Genomic DNA, 20,368 nt, shown 5'->3' on the forward strand with positions numbered 1-20,368 from the left:
TTACGTTACTATGTATTCGTGGACATTACAGCTTCAAAATAGAAGCGATTTTACAATTCCCCAAACTGCTAAAAGCTTAAAGTCACTCCACACATGAACAGAGAAAATCCTGCCTTTTTACTCATTTGAAAGCAAGATCGCCGTCCCTCTGGCCAAGGGGGCCAAGCGTGGAGATGTCCAGTGGGCACCGTGAGGCCGTCTGAGGAACATTCCGGTTTCCTCCCACAGGGTAAAGCTGGGCAACCATTTCCTCCAAGTCACATGGAGCTGACGGTCCTTCAGCTTGTTCAGCAGGAAGGTCATGTCCACACACACCCTGCATCGTGGGGCCGGGCTCTGTCCCTTCCGCGCCTCCCCCGGCCGAGCCCCTAGCCTGTGTGCCAGAGTGGACCGCACTCTGTTTGCCTTTTAATATTAATCTTGAAATAAAAGGGACAAAACGCTCTTTTAGTGATCTTTTTATTATGTTCATATGCTCAGGGTGAAGTGACCCCTAGCCCCAGAAGTAACAACAAAAATATATTAGTTAGATATTATAATTCTGGTACCCGAAATAAAGACAAATAGAAAACTATGTTAAAACATTAAAAAGTTGCAAATTTTCATTAAAAGTATTTACATGTGTATTCTGATGCCAAATTTATACACATTTTTTAAATTAGCTTGATAAAATATTCTGAAATATGAAAATAATAGAAATAAATAGTTAAATATCCACAACATATTCAGTAATGAAAAGTCAATTATTAATTCCTGTTCCAAATTTACATATTTGTTTATAAATGGCCAAGGGATCTTACAGTTCCTTCCAAATTTTTTATCTTTTATTTGTGGTTCCTTAATAGTCTATAACTCTGTAAGGCTTTCAGTGGCCACAAGTCACTGCTAGGGATCATTTCAACATAAATGCACGATTCTTCCGTAACCAACGACGCTAATTGGTCTTAAATGCACCCGATTTTGTCAATCACTAAAATTAAGTATTTTTACAAATATTTTTTTAAGTTACATGTTATAATATATAGAAAATAGGACACAGATATTTGAAAGTTTTGATCGGAGAGGAAGGAATCGTTCCTTCACTAACTCGTGTCACCACTGCTCTGGTTACGGAAGCGGCTGGTCTGCACGTGGAGGACGGGCCGGCAGGTTGAGCCGCTGTTCCCAGGCCAGGAAGGCTCGTGGGTCATCGGTTGGCATCTGCACTCTGCTCTGTCCACTGAAGGTTTATGTTATTTCTCCCCATATACTTTTTATTTTTCAATTGGTTATTGTTTTTAAAGGTAATTCTCTCAGTCTTATTCTTGCTGTGTATGAGAAGGTATTAGTTCGCCCAGGATGGAGAGAGTCGTGCAAATTCACAGTCACGAACGTACTCAGGGAGTACACCACTCAAACAGCTGTTAGGGGTCTTCTAAAATACACTTTGCTGTTTCACACGGTTGGGAACTCAGAATACTTACGCACTAATCATATAGTCCACATTTCATCCATTGCACCCAGTTCTCGCTGGTGTTTGGAGAGCCTGCTGACGCTCGTGAGGCCGCACGGTGGGAAAGGAAGGGCGAGCTGCCTCGGGTCCCCGGGGAAAGCTCGGCGGCGAGGAGTACAGCCCTGCGCGGGGGGACACCGGGGCGCCTCCCGGCAGACTGCTGACGCACACGGGCTGGTTGCCACAGCCGCCTGCAGGGGACGTACGCGGGCCCACTGCCCGGGGGCCCGATGGCTGGCCAGGAGCGAGGTCTGGGTTCCTCATTTGAAGTGGTGTTTGGTGTTTGAAGCATCACAGGACCAACTTACGGTCCCAATTCCAGCATAGATGTGTGAGGGGCAGCACGACAGGCCCGAGGCAGACGCTCTGCGGTCTGGGCTGGAGGCTCGCTTGTGATGTACATGAAGTAGAAGCTACTCCGTGCCAGAGTCCGCCATGCCACATCTGCCTCTAGGGTTTAGGAGAGGGTTGCTCGACCGAGGTGGTCAGGTGAGCTCAGGACAATTAGGGGACAGTCACTTCATAATTCTGTCTGGGGGCTGCCCACGTGTAGGGGACGTGAGCGCCCTGAGCACAGCCCTGACTCGGAGCCGGGGGGACTGCCGCGGACCCCACGTTCCTCACGGGCCCCGGCACTCCTCACGAGTGCCGCAGGGGGACCCATGCGCGGTGACCTGTGAGAGTGGGGAGCGTGGGCTCCGCGGACATGGTGAGGTGGTGCGCCGGGCAGGGGGGGGCAGACGGCGCCTGGGGGCGGGGGAAGGCGCCCGATGAGCCTCGTGCACGCCGTCTCTCTCCTGGCCGGTTACCACTGCCGGGGCGCCAAGGCCCGGAGGGCATTCTGCCACGGGTGAGGGAGACCAACATGCACCAGGTTCACAGTGAAGCCTTTATGGAAATGACGGCGAGCACGTGAGGGAGAGCGCTGTGCTCACACTACAGCTTCCGCAACCTGACCCACCCGGGCAAGGGTGTCGGTGCCCTTCAAACACACTGATGCTCTTCTGTTCCCACTGGGCTGGGAGGTCAGACGCCTGGCTGCTTGAAGTTGCGGAGGGCTTGGTCCTAGCCCCGGGATGCAGGTTCTTCGGTCGGCTGTGCAGCTGGCGCGACAGGTAAGGACGAGCGGGGCCGAGAGCGGAGGGACAGCGGGGGCGGTGGATGGGTCACCATGTCCAAGGACAGATTTTAGGAGAGATGGTTCACAGTCAGGAAACTTGCTCTGTCCCTTGTGGGGACAAAGGAGACAGAACGCGTGTCATGTCACTGCTTTGTGTATGTCCTGCCAGAGCTTCTGCTCAGTCCCTTCGGGGTTGGGATCTTGCTTCCAACCTTTGATCCTGAGGTCCCTGATTTGGCCGTGGCTGGGCCTTTACCTGCTGGACACACAGACACACAAAACACAGGCACCGTGTTAGGAGGGAGACAGAGACGCGAACAGAGTGTGTGGCCGCGGCGACGGCACAGTGGCCCCTCTGTCCGCAGGGCCCGGGCTGAGCAGGGCAGGCGCGAGGATGGGCCGCACCGGCTGAGGAGGACGTGCACGTGAACCGGCAGAGAGGAAAGAAGAAGCTCAGAGGACGAGCCTGACGTCAGGGATGGAGGGAAGAGAAGGGAGCTGTTCGCCAATTGCTGGCTTCAGAAGCTCAGCTCCAGAAATGAAGAAAGGGGCGGCCGTGAGACTAGAGCTTCGTTTCTGGGCGGAGGAACCCGGGCAGGCCCCTCCAAGTGCCCGTATTCCTGGTTTATGGAAGAGGCTGCTGTGGGGGCGGTGGGGGGGTGGCCCTGTCAGCCGCGCACAGCCCTCGGCACGGCGCCTGCAACGGACGGAGCCCAGGACCCACGTCTCCTCACACTCGTGTTGGTGACTCTCTTGCTTTTACACACCCCAAACATAAAGCTACGCATCCAACAGTGTTTTGGTTGGGAATAATTTTCTAATGAAAAATACCATATTTTCCTCTAAGGCATTCTAAATCTGACATAAAATGTTGAAAATTATGATTTATAAAACAGGTAGTGGCATTGTCTGTGAATCTACATTTAACTTTGTGTTTCTGAGTACTCTGGTTTGGTGATGCAGAAAGAGGCCGAGAACAGGGTCTGCACCCTAAGAACACCTGGGGGGCTGGGTTTGCTGCCTCCATGACGCTGCTGGGGAGCCTCCAGAAAGGGCAGGATCCGTGCAAGCATCTAGTGCTGACAGAGTTCTGGTCAGGCAATGAGCCTCCTCACTAAGAGCCGGAGACAGGACACAAAGACTAAGCGACAACGGAGAGCGGGGACCCCGCCATGCGGGCACCGACGTGCAGGAAGGCGCGGGCCTTACCCGGCAGCAGAACAGGAGCCTTGGGCAGCACATGGGTCTTACGCAGGTTCATTGTGCAGCCAGCGGGGCCCATGAGGTGAGCTTTCCACGCCTGAAACAAAGGAGGCACACAGTGAGTCAACCAGGCAACCGAGGGAACAATCGAGATGAGCTCCGCCAGAGCCGAAACCAGGGGCAGCTGCAGCTCCTGACCGACCCAGCAGACGGAGTGTTGTCATGGACTGGGTGCCACCGTGTAGGTTTGGGGAGCGCACGGAGCTGTGGGTGGAGTCAGCGTGGCCGATGGGGGGGGGGGGGGCGGGGTGAGGGCCCCACACCCAGTGCGGCCTCTGGGTTCCAGACAAGAGACTGCAGGCACCCGAGAGGTGGGATTTCCACGCCGTGCCGGGCTCGGCTTCAGTCATGAGAGGGGACCGGCGTGCTGTGGTCTGGCCTAGACGCCATCTGGGGCCCCAGCACGCGGAGGAGCGCAGAGGCCAGACGGAGGCCAGAGCCCCTCACACTCACCCCCCGCCAAGAGCTGAGCCCCCCGCCCCCCCAGAGGGTCCACGGCGCTGCGGGAGGAGGAAAGCACCTGAGCAGGCAGGTAAACAGAGTAACTGTTCGGGCAGCGCTGCCACAGACCGGGGTGCTCCCCGAACACCCCCGCCCCCTGCCCACGTCAGGCCCTCACCTCCTCTCCAGGGGAGAAGTTCTCATGGCACAGAGGGCACCGGTTTGCCAGCTTCTCTGGTTTGGCAGCTGAAATGGTGTCAATAAGACAAGATTTAGTTCCTCCTGTGAGACCTGCACGAGGAGCAGGACACACCTGACCGGACACCCCCTCTGCAGCGGGGCCCCCCAGGCCAGGGGCACTAGGGACATGGAGGGCACCGCCTGGGCCCGCACTCACGGTTACACTCCTTCGTTTTTATGTGTCTGGGCAGCTCTTCCTTCAGAACAGCCTCACTGCAGCGGTAACACTTTCCAAACCCATCCTTCTTGTCGCATTCTGTCAGCAAGTGCTCCGTCAGGCTGGAGATCTCCACCACCTGCATTCCGAAATGCAGAAGGAAGCACGTCTCCGAGAACACTGCAGTGTGTGCTGCCCCTGCCAGCCTGCACGACCCGGGCTCGCGCACCTTCGCTCAGTCCTCACCCCGCTAGCGCAAAGGGCTTGTGCCATCCTTCCTGGTGCTCTGCTTAACACCCTGTGTCCTCTCATCATGTTACTGTGGCAGCGCCTAAAGGCCACGGCTCAGGGTGAGGCTGGAGGAGTGATGGTTAATTCCAGTGGGACACGTGTAGTAAAGCCACAGGACAGCTCAGCCGTGCGGCCCTCTGGGTTCCAAATCCCAGCTCCCTCACGCTTGTAGTGTGCGCAGGAAGAGTGGTAGGAGACTCCCTTGCCAAGCTGGTACGTTTGGCAGGAGTGACTCATACGCATGACGAAACTTCATGCCACAGACTCACACACCCTGCTGGGGAAGCCAGCACCTCCATCGGGGTCTAGAGTCTGCACTGCCTGCCTGAGGGTATGAAGGGGTCTGCCCACGCGAGAGCTTGCAAGAGCCCCAGGGCAGAGGCAAGAAGTCCCTTCTCTCCGTTCTCCCCCTTTATCAAAAGAAAGGCCACTGCATCAGAGAAGAGATAAAAATCTGGGGGGTAGGAGAAGATTTCTTAAACAAGCTACATGAAGTGTCAACCATGAGAAAGACGGACACGGTGGACAACGTTAAACTTAAATGACACATCAGGATGACGGACAGGCTGGACCCCAAGCGGGAGAGGCCAGCTATGGCATCTGGGGCTGGCAAAGGACTCCGGTCCAGACACAGCAAGAACGACCACAGATCAGTAGAGCAAGACCGGCAATCTATTTTAAAACGCGAACCAGAGGGCGCCTGGGGGGCTCAGTTGGTGAAGTGTCTGCCTTCGGCTCAGGTCATGATCCCAGGGTCCTGTGTCCGGCTCCCTGCTCAGTGCGGAGCCTGCTTCTCCCTCTGCCCCTGCCCCCCGCTGCCCCCCGCTTTCTCTCTCCCTCGTAAAAATAAATAAAATCTTAAAAAACAACCCATGAACAAGAGACTAGAAGGTATTTTCTAAAAGAGGGCCGTTGAGCAGCCAGCAGATGGACGGACAGATGGACAGGTGCCTCACCTCACCATCCGCAGAAAGCGTGGAGGTGGTGAGGATGGGGAGCAGCCCCCCATGCCCGGGCTGGTGCGTGGACGTGTGGCCCCTCCGAGCACCACCTGCGTCAGCCCTGCAGCCCAGTGGGGGCGCGCCCAGCCACTCCACCCCCGGGGTGCACCCCAAATGCTGCCTTCACAGGCGCACTGGGAGACAGACGCCAGAATTATTCATGGTAGCCTCAAACTGGACACAGCCAATTTCCAAAAACAGTAGGATGGGGGGATAATTGTGGACTGTTCAAACAATGACTGCTACACAGCAGGAAGACTAACATGACATGAAATAATTACAGCTTGTACGATTCCACTTACATAAACTCAAAAAGCAAGAAACACTGACTTGTGGTGCTGGGAATCGGGATGGTGGTGACTCTGGGGGGAGAGGTGGTGGCTTCGAGGCTTGGGGAGCTGGGGGCACAATTCTGTGGGGGTTCAGGGGCTCAAACACTTCTGACTTGTATATGGGCACCTCGTCAATAGCGCATTGTTTACGGCCTGAGGGTTTGTGGCAACTCTGCAGCGGGTGAGGCTGTTGGCGCCATTTTTCCAACAGCATTTGCTCACTGTGTGTCTCTGTGTCACATTTTGGTCGTTCTCACGGTATTTCAAACTTGTTCGTTATAATCACATTGGTTATGGTGACCTGTGGTCAGTGAGTAGGGCTTGCGGAACGCTCAGACGGTGGCTAGCATTTCTTAGCAGTGAAGTATTTTTCAAGTACTTACGTTGTTTTTTGGACGCCACGCGGTCACACACATATCAGACCACAGTACAGTGCGGACATAACTTGTGTGTGCCCCAAGAAGCCCAAAACATCACTGACTGGCTTTAGTGCGGTTTTTGTTTTCCTGTGGTGGTCTGCAGCAGAACCCACGCGAACTCTGCGGTGTGTGTGCACGTTTACGTACGCGTTACGTACTTCGGTGAGAATGAGTGAGAACACACCAACTGCACACACAGAGGGGGCTCTCCATTCAGCTATCTTCCCCAGGTCTTTTCCTCTTAGAAGGCGGCAGCTCGGGCTGTCCTTGCAGGGACTGACCTGTTTGCAGTGGGCGCACCTCGTCAGCATGAGACATTGCTTCCAGTAGTGCAGGTCCAGCCCCTCTTCTGTGAAAGACTCACTCCTTTCCCCACAGAAGATACACAAACTGGAACAGAACAGAAGCCAGAGATGAAGGCACGGGGGGTCGTCTAGAAATATGCACACCTCCCCTGTCTGCGGGCGGCCTGGGGTCCGCGGGGGGACAGTGCGCTAGTGCGCAGTAGGAAGAGCGGGTGTTTGTGACAAACTAGCTCAAGGTCCCTTCAAATTCTAAACTGTCAGCATAATCAAGCACAGACACTATTTAAGTCACAAGAACAAAGATATTTTACTGAAATTCCTGTAGATTTGCCGTGGTGGCTGCACAGGGAAAAGTATTTTGCTGTCACAATATTCTGTGCCTTTAACAGCAGTTCTGACAAACGGGCTGCTCACTTCTCTGGGAGTAAAGCGGGGAAGGCATCCTGACTCTCCCGGGGCAGGGGGAGCGCCCGTCGGTCCGGAGGGCCATTCCCTACCTTTACGAATGACCGAGAAGAGCCAGTTAGCTTATATAATCCTGCCGGGCTTGGGAAAATATTTCCTTCGCGGCACCTGCACGCGGCAAGCCCTTCGACCCTCACAGCAAAGGCTAAAGAACCTCTACTCACTTATCCAAATAGTGATTATCTGGGACTTCTGGAGCTGGCGGGGGTGCTGCTTTCCCTCCTTGTGTGTCTGAAACGAAAATAGAAAGCATTTAAAATAACCTTCTGTAAAAATTATTTTCAAATTTTTAGTAATCAGTTTGATGTGAAATACATTTAAAAGCACCCAAGTTGAGGGGCGCCTGGGTGGCTCAGGTGGTTGAGCATCCGACACTTGATCTTGGCTTGGATCATGACCTCGGGGTCGTGGGATGGAGCCCCGTGTTGGGCTCCGCGCTTAGTGGGGAGTGTGCTTCTCCCTGTCCCTCCGCCCCTCCCCCTGCTTGTGTTAATCTTACATCCCCTGGATATTTGCTCAGGGAATGAGGTGGCCGCTGCAGACAGTCCCCATGCCCAGTACCTACCCTGACTCTCCGCCTCCACCGAGGGGCCTTCTTTCCCCTAAGAACAAAAACAGAAAGATCAGGGACAGATGGCTGCACAGTGAGAGTCTGTCCAGGACGCATTCTGATGCCAAAAATACGTTCTTCTGTTTTCAGACTTTTTACCAGCAAGTAACAGAGCTCTATGAGCCGTTAACGTCTAAATGTGTGTCCTCCCCTCACAAGCCCCACCACGGGCTCCTGCCTCTGCTGCCGCTTCCCAGTAGCTCACCCTCCGCAGCGCCCATGGGCTCTGGGCAACACGTGACCATCACCCTTCTCCATGGATGCCTGGGGCACCCCAGGAGCCCCATCTCCTCGGCCGCCTCCCCGCTCCTGGCTCCTCATGCTAGGCACGCTCTTCCTGGTTCCCGGGCTCACAGCCCCCGGTGCGGATGACCAAGGGTTCAAACCTTCTCTCCTTGGGGGTCCCAGGACCCAGCTTCTCCTGACCAGGCCGAGCCGCTGCCCCAGCCCGCACCATCGCAGATCAGGCTCCAGAGCCCCAGGCACACGCTCGGAGAGACCTCTGACGTCTCACCTTCTCCCCACTCAGCCTCCACCAGCCCGCCAGCAAGTCCCAGGCTGGACTTCGAGCACACCCAGGCCAGGCCTCATCTTGCCGGGCCCGGGGGCCTGCTTCTGGGGGTCCTCCCACGCAGTGGCTGGTGGGCCTGTGAATGCCTCGGCAGGCTGATTTACTTCTGCTTGAGACCCTCAGCCAGCTTCCTAGGTCACCTGTCCCCTCATCTCGAGTCTGCAGCGCCTACTGTGACCTGGCTCCAGCCGTCCCTCCAAAGGCCTGGTGCTCAAGCTCTGGCCCTCTCCTCCTCTTGCCTGGGCTCTCCCCTCGAGAGGCCCTCCAGAGCAAGGTGTCAGCCAGCAGCCCCTCCTGGGCTCCGCACTCACTCGTGTATCTTGATCACCATCCGACGCCCCTGAAAGAGGCGAGCGTCCCCAACGATGGAGACTCTTGTCTGTTCTGTTCTCTGGCGCACACTGTCCCCAGCACGCTTGTGGACTAAACGGGTAACGTGCCATAGTGTTCCCACGCTGAGGCAGCCCTCAGTCTGATGGGCTGGGCCGCGCTCTTCCCGCCAGGCTCCTGCCCTGTGTCAGACACCCTGCGTCTGGGGTGCTAAGGACGCAGGGGAGCGCCAAGCTGTGGAGCAGGCAGAGGGGTCCCTTATGAGCAGCACAGCGTCCCTGCTGGTGGCAAGCCGTGGCCGGGCTCAGGCCTTCCTGCTGCAGCTCTCCCCCGCCCCAGAGCTCTGGCGGCCGCGTCAGCACGTCTCCTCCCTGGCTCTCTGAACACTGCCATCGTCCCTACAAAGCCCAACTGTGTGGTGAGCGCCTCACAGCACCCGTGAGGACCAACCAGCCCAGCCTGGGGGTGGGGGGTTGAGGGCCTTCCCAGACTTTCAGTTTCAGAGAACAGGGACAGTGGGTGGCCCTACACGTAGCATTTAAGGGATGTGTTACAAACATGGGTACGGTCTGCTGCATTTGTAGAGAATCAAGCTTCATGTCAGAGTAAGTGACTTACGTCACAGCCAAGCACGGAGCAGGGCACACACACCAGAACACAATCTTAGAGCTGGGGAGGGTTAGTAGATTAACATGAAGCTGGCACGGGGCTCACACGATTTATGTGCCTACACAGAAAGCAAACTCAGCAGGACTGGATTTCAGGCATCAAAACCTCTTCTTAAGAGAGACGGGTTTGGGGGCACCTGGGTGGCTCAGATGGTTAAGCGTCTGCCTTCGGCTCAGGTCGTGATCTCGGGTCCTGGGATCGAGCCCTGCATCAGGCTCCCTGCTCAGGGGGAAGCCTGCTTCTCCCTCTGCCTCTCCCCCTGCTCATGCTCTCACTGTCTCTCTATCTCTCAAATGAGTAAATAAAATCTTTAAAAAAAAAAAAGAGACAGAGAGATGGGTTTGTGTATTTTGCAGGGAGACAATGTCAACAATGCCAAAAGCTGGATGCTTTGAATAGCTTAGAAAACTGATCAGTAATTTTCAAATCCTTTTTTCTAAAACTCGGGAGCAATCAGGCAATCTAAAAATACTGTCATTCCCAGAAGCTTTGGAGCTGGATGGAGGGCACAGTGCTAGTCCTGTGACTGTACTTAACGGCACAGGATTGCACACTTGAACATGGTTAAACTGGGAAGTATGCTACAAATATTTCACCACAGTAAAAGCAACAAAGAGACTCCATCGTCCTAAGCAATCATTCCAGGACAGCGGGCCCACGTCCGCCCCCCGCCCCACGGACCACCCTGTGTTGCTCTTTCTTTCACTGTCTCTTCCTCTTAGAGCAGTGGCCCTGTGGGGGTGGGGCGGATAGGACTTGGTGGTGTTCCCTGCTTATTTCTAGAGCCCAGCACAGTGCCTGGCACAGAGCAGGTACTCAGCAAACATGTAATGAATGGAGATGAGCTGGCGAATGCGCTCCGGGAAAGCTGGAGGAGGAGGCTACCCAGCACTGTTTCCACCGACATCTATGGGGGGGGGCGCGTGGCCTTAGTGACGCCCACAGCATCTGGGGCTGGGCTCACTGCGGCCCGGTGCTGCACTGGGCAGGAGAGAGGGGTTTAGCAGCACAGCCCGGCTGTCTTGGCTTAACCACTGAGAGGTCTGTCCTTGGGGCAAGTCGCCTTAGTTTTAAAAATTTGTTTGCCCACTGGGGCACCTGGGCGGCTCAGTGGGTTAAGCGTCTGACTCTTGATTTTGGCTCAGGTCATGACCTCAGGGTCGTGGGATCGAGCCCTGTGTCGGGCCCTGCACTGGGCGTGGAGCCCGCTTCAGATTCTCTCCCTCTCCCTTCCCCCCTCGCACTCATGCTCTCTGTCTCTCCCTCTCTAAAAAATATAAATAAATAAAATAAATTTGTTTCTCTATTTGTATGACGTCAGGGAAAGTCGAGTACCTGCCGGACCTGCTTTAGCAAGCAGCTGTGAGAACCGGACCCAACATGAATGTCTTAAAGAACCACCCCTGAGGGGCGCCTGGGGGGCTCAGCCGTTCAGCGTCTGCCTTCGGCTCAGGTCATGGTCCCAGGGTCCTGGGATCGAGCCCCGCATCGGGCTCCCTGCTCCGCGGGGGGCCTGCTTCTCCCTCTGCCTCTGCCCCTCCCCCTTTCTCTTGCTCAAAATAAATAAAACCTTAAAAACAAAACAAAACCAAGCCCCCCTTGACTCCGTGGTGTGAGGCCCCACCCCAGGAAACCCTCCACGGCCCTCCGGCTCTGTCCTGTTCGCCGCAGCTGCCAGTACCTCCCAGATCATCACTGTGACTTTGGGCCACAGCCACTGCAACACCCACTCAGTTGTGTTTTCTCTCTCTCTCCGAGCCGTGGCAAGAACGCTCACCGCGAGGTCTACCCTCCTAGCAGCCTGCGGTGGGCAGTGTGGTCCCGTCAACAACAGGCCCGGTGCCGCGCAGCACACTCCGGAACCTTCTCCTCCCGCACCCCTGAAACCTCATGCTCCGTGATGAGCTCCTCCCCACTCCCTCTCCCCTTTTCTTTCAACTGAAGGACGTGAATGACAAAATAAACGTCGTGAAATTGCTGTAAATCCCAGAAACAGGGCAGTCACTCTCTGAACCCCCAGACAGCGTCTCCCAGAGGCTGAGGACCAGGGGCTTCCTGAGGGGGAACATTTCCCTGAAACCTGCCTTCTTCAACGCATGGGAATCAGATCTTCACATACAAGCTATTTTCCTCCTTTGCCTCTGAGGGAGGCTAGGAGCTCCGAAGAGGAAATCTGTCCCCCACCTCCGCCCTGTAGCCCTGGGTTTTCCTAAGCAGCAGCAGCAGCACTCCCTGGCGTCAGTATCTAATTCAAACCAGCTGATGGAAGATTCCTTTTATGTAACCCCAAACCAGTTTTAAAAAAGCAACAAAGCCTACAGATCTCATCTACATAACGCCGTGAAAGGAAAGCAAGCATGCCGTGCATGTGTCTCGTCGGACGAGCAGTCAGGGCGTCCGCGCACGCACAGGGGTGAAGGATACAGTAGCTTTCCCAACCTGGGCTTCGGCCTGAATGTCCTTGAGTGCGGCCAACTGCCCTTGTAAAGCTTTAATTTCTTCTTTCTTTCGTTTTTCTGCTTCTTCTGTAGCTGCTTTCTTCTGTGCCTGGTATGAAAATTATTTTTCCATTAGAACAGCTATTTAGGGTAGTCTTAGAAATTGGGAGAACGTTACAGCATATGAGTTATGTTTTTCATAAGTTATGACAGTCACTAAGATTAACAATATAACTGGGATCAAAGTACCTTCACCAAATTAATCTGATAAATGTTTACGGACAGATAGAACCACACATGTCCTCTCGTCTGTCACTATTCCTATTTACAGATGGGGAAACTGAGAGTCTCACAGGCAGAACGTGGAGGAGCTAGGATCTGAACTCAGGGAGACAAGGTTTCCCTGGTTTCCTGCACAGGAAGCTCCTTGAGTAATCTGTCGGTTTATTCGTGACCAAATAACTTCAATAGAGGATTAAGTCATAATTTCATAAAAGCTGACTTACCCTAATTTCAGCTTCTGTAGGTCTGCCATCTATTTTAGCAAATCCCTCAAAAATTGTTTTATAGAGAACATTCTTGCGGATGCTGTTGTCGTCGGGAGGGAGGTACTCTAGAATAAAAGCCCGGTGCTGTTTATACATGTCCAAAATAACTCTAACCGCTGTCTCTCGAACCTCATACACTCTGTGCTCCAGGGTGCTCACTGAAAACTAAACACAAAGTTGGGAGGGGTTCTTGTGGTTACTGATTCTGACAACAACAGAGTTTATTTTTCCCCAGCATAAAAGAAATACAGGCACATTATAAAAATTTGAAAAAGAAAAGAACAACACCCACAGAATTCTGGCTATTACGACACCGAGTTTTTCTCACCATGTTTCCCTCACACACGCAGCGGAGCTCACGTTGGATTATATATAAGTTTGTGTTTTGCTTTTTTCCATTTAACATGCCAACAAACATTTTTTAGGTTATATCCTTCTGTAGACTTCATATTAAATATTATAAAATATTCCAATCACCGAGAAGAGGAAATAAAAGAAACTTCACGCATCCACCAACCACATTAACCGATGTTATAATTTTGCCATGTTTGTTTCGGATCTCTAAGAAATGAAACACCGTGGTGATGGTGTGAGTCCCAGCAGAAGCCCCCCGGGCCCCACGGTCTTCCCGTGCTCTGAGAGGGCACGGCTCTCCTGAAGCAGGCCTGTGCGCTCCCACCCAGACAGGGGTTTACGTGTGTGTGTGTGTGTGTGTGTGTGTGTGTGTGTGCGCGCGTGCGCACGCGCGCGTGCTGGGTACACACATGGGGTTTTTGTTTGACGTTCTAAATAGTATACTGTGCTTATCTTTCTGAAACGTTCTTTCCTCCTACTCCACATTTCTTTGTCAAGGACGTTCGTCCATCACGATCCACTTCCGCTGCTCTACAGCATTGTGCCATGACACGTTCGTCCCAACCCACACTGTCGATACCACGCTCAGTAAACTGCCATCTGCCTGTGGGGCTTCGGGTGCCGGGCTCTCACTTCCCAGTCTCAGCCTGCCATAGGCCGTTGGTTTTACCCCAGATGACGGCACTGCCTCCAGGACTCCCACCCTCTGAGGGTCACCTCCCACCTTTCCCACTTTTTCTAGTACTCCCTCCCCAGATAATTCCTCAACCCCATCGGGGCCTCTGGCGCACTCTGGACCCAACACTGTCTCCTCCTGTCTGTCGCCTCGCTCAAGCCTTTCCTGCCCCATGTGTCCATCACTAAGTCACTTCTGGGACCCCTTCTTCCTGTGTAGTCACGTGCCTGCAGCCTTGAGAAGCATGCTGACTGGCCCCATGCCAGACTCGCCATGACAGGTGCCCCGGGGGCTCCGGGCAGTGCACAGTGACCTGACCTGAGGCATTTCTGGCCAGTTCACCTTCTTAGATGTTAAGGGGGCGTTTCATACATCCTTCTTGTCTCTCAAACCTCCATTATCCAGTTGGGCTTTGAGCGGACTTCATCCGTGGAGAGGATGCGTGTTCCCCGCTCTGCGTGCAGCCAGCCCTGCTGCATACACACCAGAGCCCAATCCCACTGGCCACTCAGGGACTTCGCTCCTGCAGTAACCAACCCCTCCAGCACGCAGGCGTGATGTCAAGCACAAATACAGACAAATACAGCTACGTGCTCGACAGGCCGGCTGCCCCCCCCCGCCCCAGGCACACCTATACCGCCTCCCCTGGCCCCGTGCGCTGAGGTCCAGGGAAGGGTGGGCAGGAGCGGCCCGGCCCATAAAGACCCCCTCACCACCCTCCACTCGCTTCCTCCATTCGGTGATCTCTGAGTCATGTGAGAAAGCTGGTGGCGTCCTACTGGAAGGAGTTGGAGGCCTGAAGGCTGGCGTGGGGCAGAGCACCCTCTCTCCTTGGTAGCTGCATCGGCCGCGAGGGAGAGTGACCAACGTTCCCTGCGCCTCGCCGCTGCAGCAGAGCTCACCGGGACTGACGCCAAGGCTGGCGTCTTGAAGCGGGGCGCCAGGTAATGGGCATTCATGTGTGCGGGGCAGGCTTCATGTTCTGTGCCGGGCAACAAGAAAACTGCACTTGGAGGCAAGACACAGGCTGGTCCATGTGACTGCAGGGCGAGTCAGAAGGGAAAGTCCCCTGGGGAGCTGGCAGTGGCTAACCAGGCAAGCGATGACGGGGGCTGGACCTGCGTGCAGCAGGGAAGCTGGGAGGCTGGTCGGCGTCTGGATATATTCGCAGGAAGAGCCCACGGCATTTGCTGAGCCAACAGAAGAATGGTGTTGCCATTTACTGGTGGCAACAGGGAAGGCTGAGAAGGAGCAGGTCAGAGAGGAGGGCAGGCGCTCCATCTGGACGCGGGGCGGACACGGCTTGCAGGGGGAGTCAGGCGTCCAGGGAGGGCACACACAGAAACTGTCTTCCACGGACGGGTGGGAAGGCGCAGGTGAGGTCAGCGAGGGAAGGTGTGGAAGGTGTGTGCACAGGAGTGAGAAGAGGAGGCCTGGACGCTCCAAAGTTAACGAGATCAGGAGGATGAAGAAGAACCAGAAAAAGGACTGAGACAACGAGGCCAAGCGTGGGGTAAGTGGGGCGCAGAGCTCCAGAAGTCTAGGGAGGGAGTGTCTGAAAGGCTTACTTACTTCAGCGTCTAAATCATTCGTCCGCAGAGAAAACACATGAGCGGAAGTGGCCTGACATGATCCTGCCTTTCCTGATGGCACATTTGATTACGTGAGGACCTGGTCCAGGTCTCCGAGTCGACGCACATGTGGAATCCACGGAGAAGGGAGACCCTCCCTTCCCACGCGGACAGGAAGGAATGCGGAGCACTGATGCATGGGCTGCGCCGTAACGCGCCGTTGTGAGGGCGCTGTAGCTCCTCGTCCGGCTGAGACGCCGGCTGTATGCTCAGAGTGCGCTTCTATCACATTCGAAATTAGGGAGGGGGGAATCCTGGCTCTGGCAGACAGCTTCTCTCCCAGGATGTCTGTGGTTTCATCAGGTCGTCCGTTCCTGCTGCTCTACATGTCCAGATACTTGATCCCCAGTGACGCTGCAGCTCTTACCGACCGGATTCTTCCTAGTCTGTCCGCCACCACGGGCCAACGTCCACACGTACGTGCCGACTCGCGGCAGAATGAGGAGCAGGAAGCCTTTGTTAGATGAAACAGTGACTGGTTTTCTGAAGTCATTCACTCACTCGTTCATTCAACGAACACTGACTAGACGCCCACCATGCTCCAGGCTCATCTCAAGTGCTTGGCTCGGCACCAGAGGTGCGCTTACCTTCATCACGTTATCGATGGTGAAGCCCGTGCCCCTGGTGCCCAGGTCTTTCAGAAGCCGGGCCAGGAGGCCTATCTGACTCATCGCCAGATGATTCGAAGAGTTGGCTTTTAATGGCTGCACCAGGTAAGATGGAATAATTTGGAGAGACCTAACTTCTTTGAACAAGGCCATTTCCTATAAAAACCAACATGACTGTGTTAATTTGTACTAGAAAATGCTAGAGGCAACTCAGTATACTTCAGTATAATCCTCAAAGTAAAAATCGAAGGAAAAAATAGGGAATAAAAAATAGCGGTAAAATAATTTATCTCTAATAACCTCATTATTTCTATTTAAGATATAATGATTAAAAACAAAACCCCAAATCATAAAAAACAAAACCATGATCACTCACAGATAAATGAAAGCTTTACAAGAAATGTGATCTAAAACTTAAGATTTCATTTCTCAGGATTTCCCCACTTCAGAAAAAAGGTTTTCTAATTTCTAAAATTCTAGAACAAATGAGTATTGTGTTAGTCTTTATGAGATTGGCCAAGGGGGTAGCCGTGCACAGTTTCTGGCTGACGGGACTGCTGGTGGGCTTACGGGAGAGCGTGAAGTCCCACTGCCAACGAGTAAGTCTTTCTATAATTAATGTATTTAGCATTTAAGCAGCGAGACACAGAAAGAGTAACGATAAAATACTGAAGCATATGGGTTGCAATATAGAAAGCAATCAGTTTTGGGGGCGCATGGGTGGCTCGGTTGAGTGTCCGACTCTCGACTGCAGCTCAGCGTCATGGGATCGAGCCCTGCACTGGGCTCCATGCTCAGCGGGGAGTCTGCCTGGGATTCTCTCCCTCTCCCCTCCTCAGCCCTTCCTCTCACTCTCTTCACAAATGACTAAATGAAGGACTGACACACTCTCATTTTCAATGTTCCTTTTGAAAGGTGCCACCTCCCCCAGATCTTGAGCCACACTGAGAGGGAGTATCTTGTAGGACTTGAGCATCACTTACTTTTACCTTCCTGTTAATATAATGTACTGCTTTTTCATTCCCCCCCAGAACTCAGGTGAAAGGAAATGAGATGAGTGGTTCTTCATACTGGAAAAATGACCCCTCTGAGAAACTAGGAAAGCTACGGAGTCCTTCCCAACAGAATGTTGTATAGAATCTGAGGCATCCATAGACTTGCTGAAGCCGAAGCACGGGCCTCACTCAGGGGAAGAGATACCAAGATACCTCTCTTGGTAACCCCACAATACCCGGCCTGGAAGAGGCATGTTTGCTGAACGAACAAAACTATCTAGATCAAGGCCATTACACATTTATTATCTCTTTACCCCTAGTTTTCTATTCTGGTTTAATTTTCCATATATTTTTACTAGAAGTTACTGGCATACGTTGAAGAAGAGAAATACTAGACAAGTCAAATTATACTTTAGTCGAAGGCAAACTTCAGCTCTCGGAGCACCAGGCAAGAATGACAGGGAGTCACGAGGAGCATCAATAACGCTCTTGGGAGAGACAGAACCTGGTAAGGTACTCAGAAAGTCAAATAGCGTAGTAACGGGCTCATTAGTTACTGTTTCAAATTTTATGGTGAAATTTGTACCTGAATAAAGTTTGAAGCTATGACTCGGAGGCGAGCAGAAGAGTCTCCAGTCCTGGTGAGCAGGATGGGGATGGTTCTTTCCACACAGTGAGCGGTTTCAAGCTTACTCAGTTTGTGTTTAGGAATATATTGCGTAATTATCATTTTCAACAATTTCAAAGAAGCCTGAAAAACCTAAGAAAAAAGCGGCAAAAACAGAGGAGCTCCTGTAACTGTATTTCAGCAGCAAAGAAAGCCTGACATTTACCGCCAGTAACAAATGTGAACGTTATGCTGGAGATTCCACACTGCCAGCAGGGCCAGTGAGGGTGAACTGAAGACTGCTTTTCTAAACGCAGCGCCTCGTGTACGGAAGGTGTGTGCTCTCATCTTGAGTGTCAGAAAGAGCCCCACGTTGGCCTGGAGGCCACACCCCGAACACTCCTAACTGCATACGTGCAGGCAGTGTGCACCCGGGGCGTGCTCACTCTCGCGGCCCCTTTCAGAGTCAGGGGAATCCAGGAATAACCTCAAGCCCCTCAGCTTCCATGAAAAATAAAAACAGAAACTGAGCGTTTAATCAGTCCCCATGAGTCGGGTCTCAGCGGACCCTGGCTTCTAGGGCGTGGGGAAGCCGACCCCGTTCAAGGGCAGGGCATGCGGCCAGGTGAGGACAGACTGCGCAGGCTCTTCACTGACCACACTTCTTGCTAGAGAACCTTCTTTCCTAGTGACACACTGTGCTACCCCCGTGGCCACCCGACTTCCTGAGGCACCTCACCCGGGGCCACGGGGGGCAGAGGGGACTCACCGGGGTCACTATGTCTCTGAGGGCTCTTCTCACGAGAAAGACAGACGCGCGCAGCATGCTCTTCAGCTCTTCCTTCGGGGTTCCAGCGGGCGTCTCCATCAGTCGCTTATACAGGGCAAGCAGAGCGTCCTCCCGGTACGACCACGTCTTGGAATAGGCCCCGGCGACCTACCACAGCCCGGAGGCCGGCCTGACTCAGAGCAGGCGTGTCAGTGATGCCACCCCACCGCCCAACACCGTGCGACCCGACACATGGAGACAAATCTCTTGTGGGACAGAATAAGTATGCGTGTTTAAGGAAGTGCCTTTCCTAATGTGGAATACCGAAGACCCGTAAGACATGGGGACATGAGAAGTTCCGCCAAGAGAAATGCTGGGAAGCTGGGAACTAGGGGAGAACCCCCTGGGCTCATTCCCACACGGAGACCCTTCCATCTTCTGCTTTGCTTTGCCACCATTTCCCCTGGGATGGGCAGGTGTTCCAGAAAGGGGCAGATTTTCAATCCCAGCTCTGTCAGTACTAGACAGAAACACCCAGTCTTAAATGAACACACGTTCATAAAATCATAAATTCTAGCTTCTGTTTCTGCTTCTGTTTTGTATAATTAATGATTATTGAAAGACTTCAGCTGAATACTGAGGCCAAAAGGGGAGCCAACAATATCACGGACAAAGCCGAGGGCGCCTCCTTGCCTGCCTCCTCCCCGTTCCGCACACCCGTCCTCGGCACTCGGCCTACCAGGCTCTCTCCCAGCACGTCCACGGCGGGGCCGGCCTCCCTCAGGGCCTTCTCCGTCAAGGGCTCCGGCTCTCCAGCCGCACCTCCTCTGGGAGCCTCGCTGACATCACTGTCACTCTTCTCTGGCTCCAGGGCCACTGCTGGCTGCTTCCGCGAGGCAGGGAGGGGCCGCTCGTCATAGGGCACGGACTGGAGCTGCAGGGCAGGAAGGGCGGCTGCAGAGCTCCCCAGGTCTGTCCGCCTGCCAACACCGCATCTACACTGCAGGCCTACTGCTCTGCACGATGGTAGTTGTATTGGATCAGAATAATTTATACAGGAGGATTCAACTGAAAAAATTAGGTCACGGTTTCCATTCCTTTCTAAACTCACCGTAGATCCAATAGAAAAGCGATGTAGATTCGGCCTCGGTTACTATTTACCGCCAGTAATTACAGTTCAGCGGACAGGTAGCTTACAAAGTAAAAGTTATTGCGTTTTTTCTTGACAAGGCTTCTGATTTTTTTCTTAGTTTATGACTTATAAATATCAGGCCTCATTTTAAATGTGTTCATTATCTGGCAGACGTACACTAAAAACAGGCAGCCAAGCTAACGACCCTTCAACAGCCTTCCTGTGCTCTGGGCGGGCAGCTGTCTGTCCCCCCTCAGCCCTGCAGGTGCTCGCCGGGCCCCCTGCCCAAGCAATGGGCGACCCAACAACCCCACCTCCTGGGGCTTCCATCCACACGCAGAGACAGAGATGCACACCTGAACATGTACGCAGGTGGCAGACTTTGGGGAAATTAAGTGAGAAGAGGGATTCCAGAGTCATTTCCCGAGGCAGGTGTCACTGCGACATTCCCATGTAATACCCACTGAGATGTTAAGTGGGCGTATGCTATGTGTGCGAGTGAGGGTCTCATATTCTAAAATCTACTCTGCTATGAAACAAAAGATGCTGACATGCTGACAAAGGAGACGTTAAGACCATTTTAAACCAAAGTACTGAGTATGACTTAAAGCCATGACGTCACAGACAAGATGCTCCCGGCGGGGATGACGGGGACCCCCAAAGCTGTGCACTGGGAGGCCAGCAGCACGAGTGCTGTCCCCTCTGGCTTTCCTGGGCCTCAGGCTGCAGCGGACATGGGCCCGTGCCCACCTGACACCCTGCCTTCCTCCCCAGAGCCCACCGGCCGCACCGCCTTGCCCGCCAGCTGGAGCCCCAGTGAAGCCCTCCTTTGGTCCTCGTCATCACTCAGAGGCCGGCGTGTGACCGGTAACTCAGAATGGGACGCGCTTGCCCCTCTCAGGGG

At 53.7% G+C, this 20,368-nt stretch overlaps 1 protein-coding gene across 8 annotated transcripts in view; it reads right to left on the reverse strand.

The window, feature by feature from the left end:
- Positions 1 to 448: 448 nt before the first annotated feature.
- CEP104 (centrosomal protein 104) overlaps positions 449 to 20,368 on the reverse strand; it is a 34,626-nt gene continuing 14,706 nt past the window's right edge. For 6 of the 8 annotated variants that reach the window (XM_027609973.2, XM_027609980.2, XM_027609998.2 and 3 more), the window contains 13 exons: positions 19,072 to 19,266; positions 18,333 to 18,500; positions 17,543 to 17,716; positions 15,941 to 16,117; positions 12,651 to 12,857; positions 12,146 to 12,253; positions 8,092 to 8,128; positions 7,691 to 7,757; positions 7,038 to 7,146; positions 4,714 to 4,852; positions 4,495 to 4,562; positions 3,822 to 3,912; positions 449 to 2,871 (listed from right to left, as the gene is read on the reverse strand). In XM_027609973.2, the coding sequence (XP_027465774.2) occupies positions 2,756 to 2,871; positions 3,822 to 3,912; positions 4,495 to 4,562; positions 4,714 to 4,852; positions 7,038 to 7,146; positions 7,691 to 7,757; positions 8,092 to 8,128; positions 12,146 to 12,253; positions 12,651 to 12,857; positions 15,941 to 16,117; positions 17,543 to 17,716; positions 18,333 to 18,500; positions 19,072 to 19,266 (1,656 nt within the window). In that variant the 3' untranslated portion in view covers positions 449 to 2,755. The remainder of the gene's footprint in view (positions 2,872 to 3,821; positions 3,913 to 4,494; positions 4,563 to 4,713; positions 4,853 to 7,037; positions 7,147 to 7,690; positions 7,758 to 8,091; positions 8,129 to 12,145; positions 12,254 to 12,650; positions 12,858 to 15,940; positions 16,118 to 17,542; positions 17,717 to 18,332; positions 18,501 to 19,071; positions 19,267 to 20,368) is intronic. The other 2 variants (XM_027610008.2, XM_027609989.2) reach the window with 1 other exon arrangement.

The sequence above is a fragment of the Zalophus californianus genome, chromosome 4 (assembly GCF_009762305.2).
Source record: "Zalophus californianus isolate mZalCal1 chromosome 4, mZalCal1.pri.v2, whole genome shotgun sequence".
Lineage (NCBI taxonomy): Eukaryota > Metazoa > Chordata > Mammalia > Carnivora > Otariidae > Zalophus > Zalophus californianus.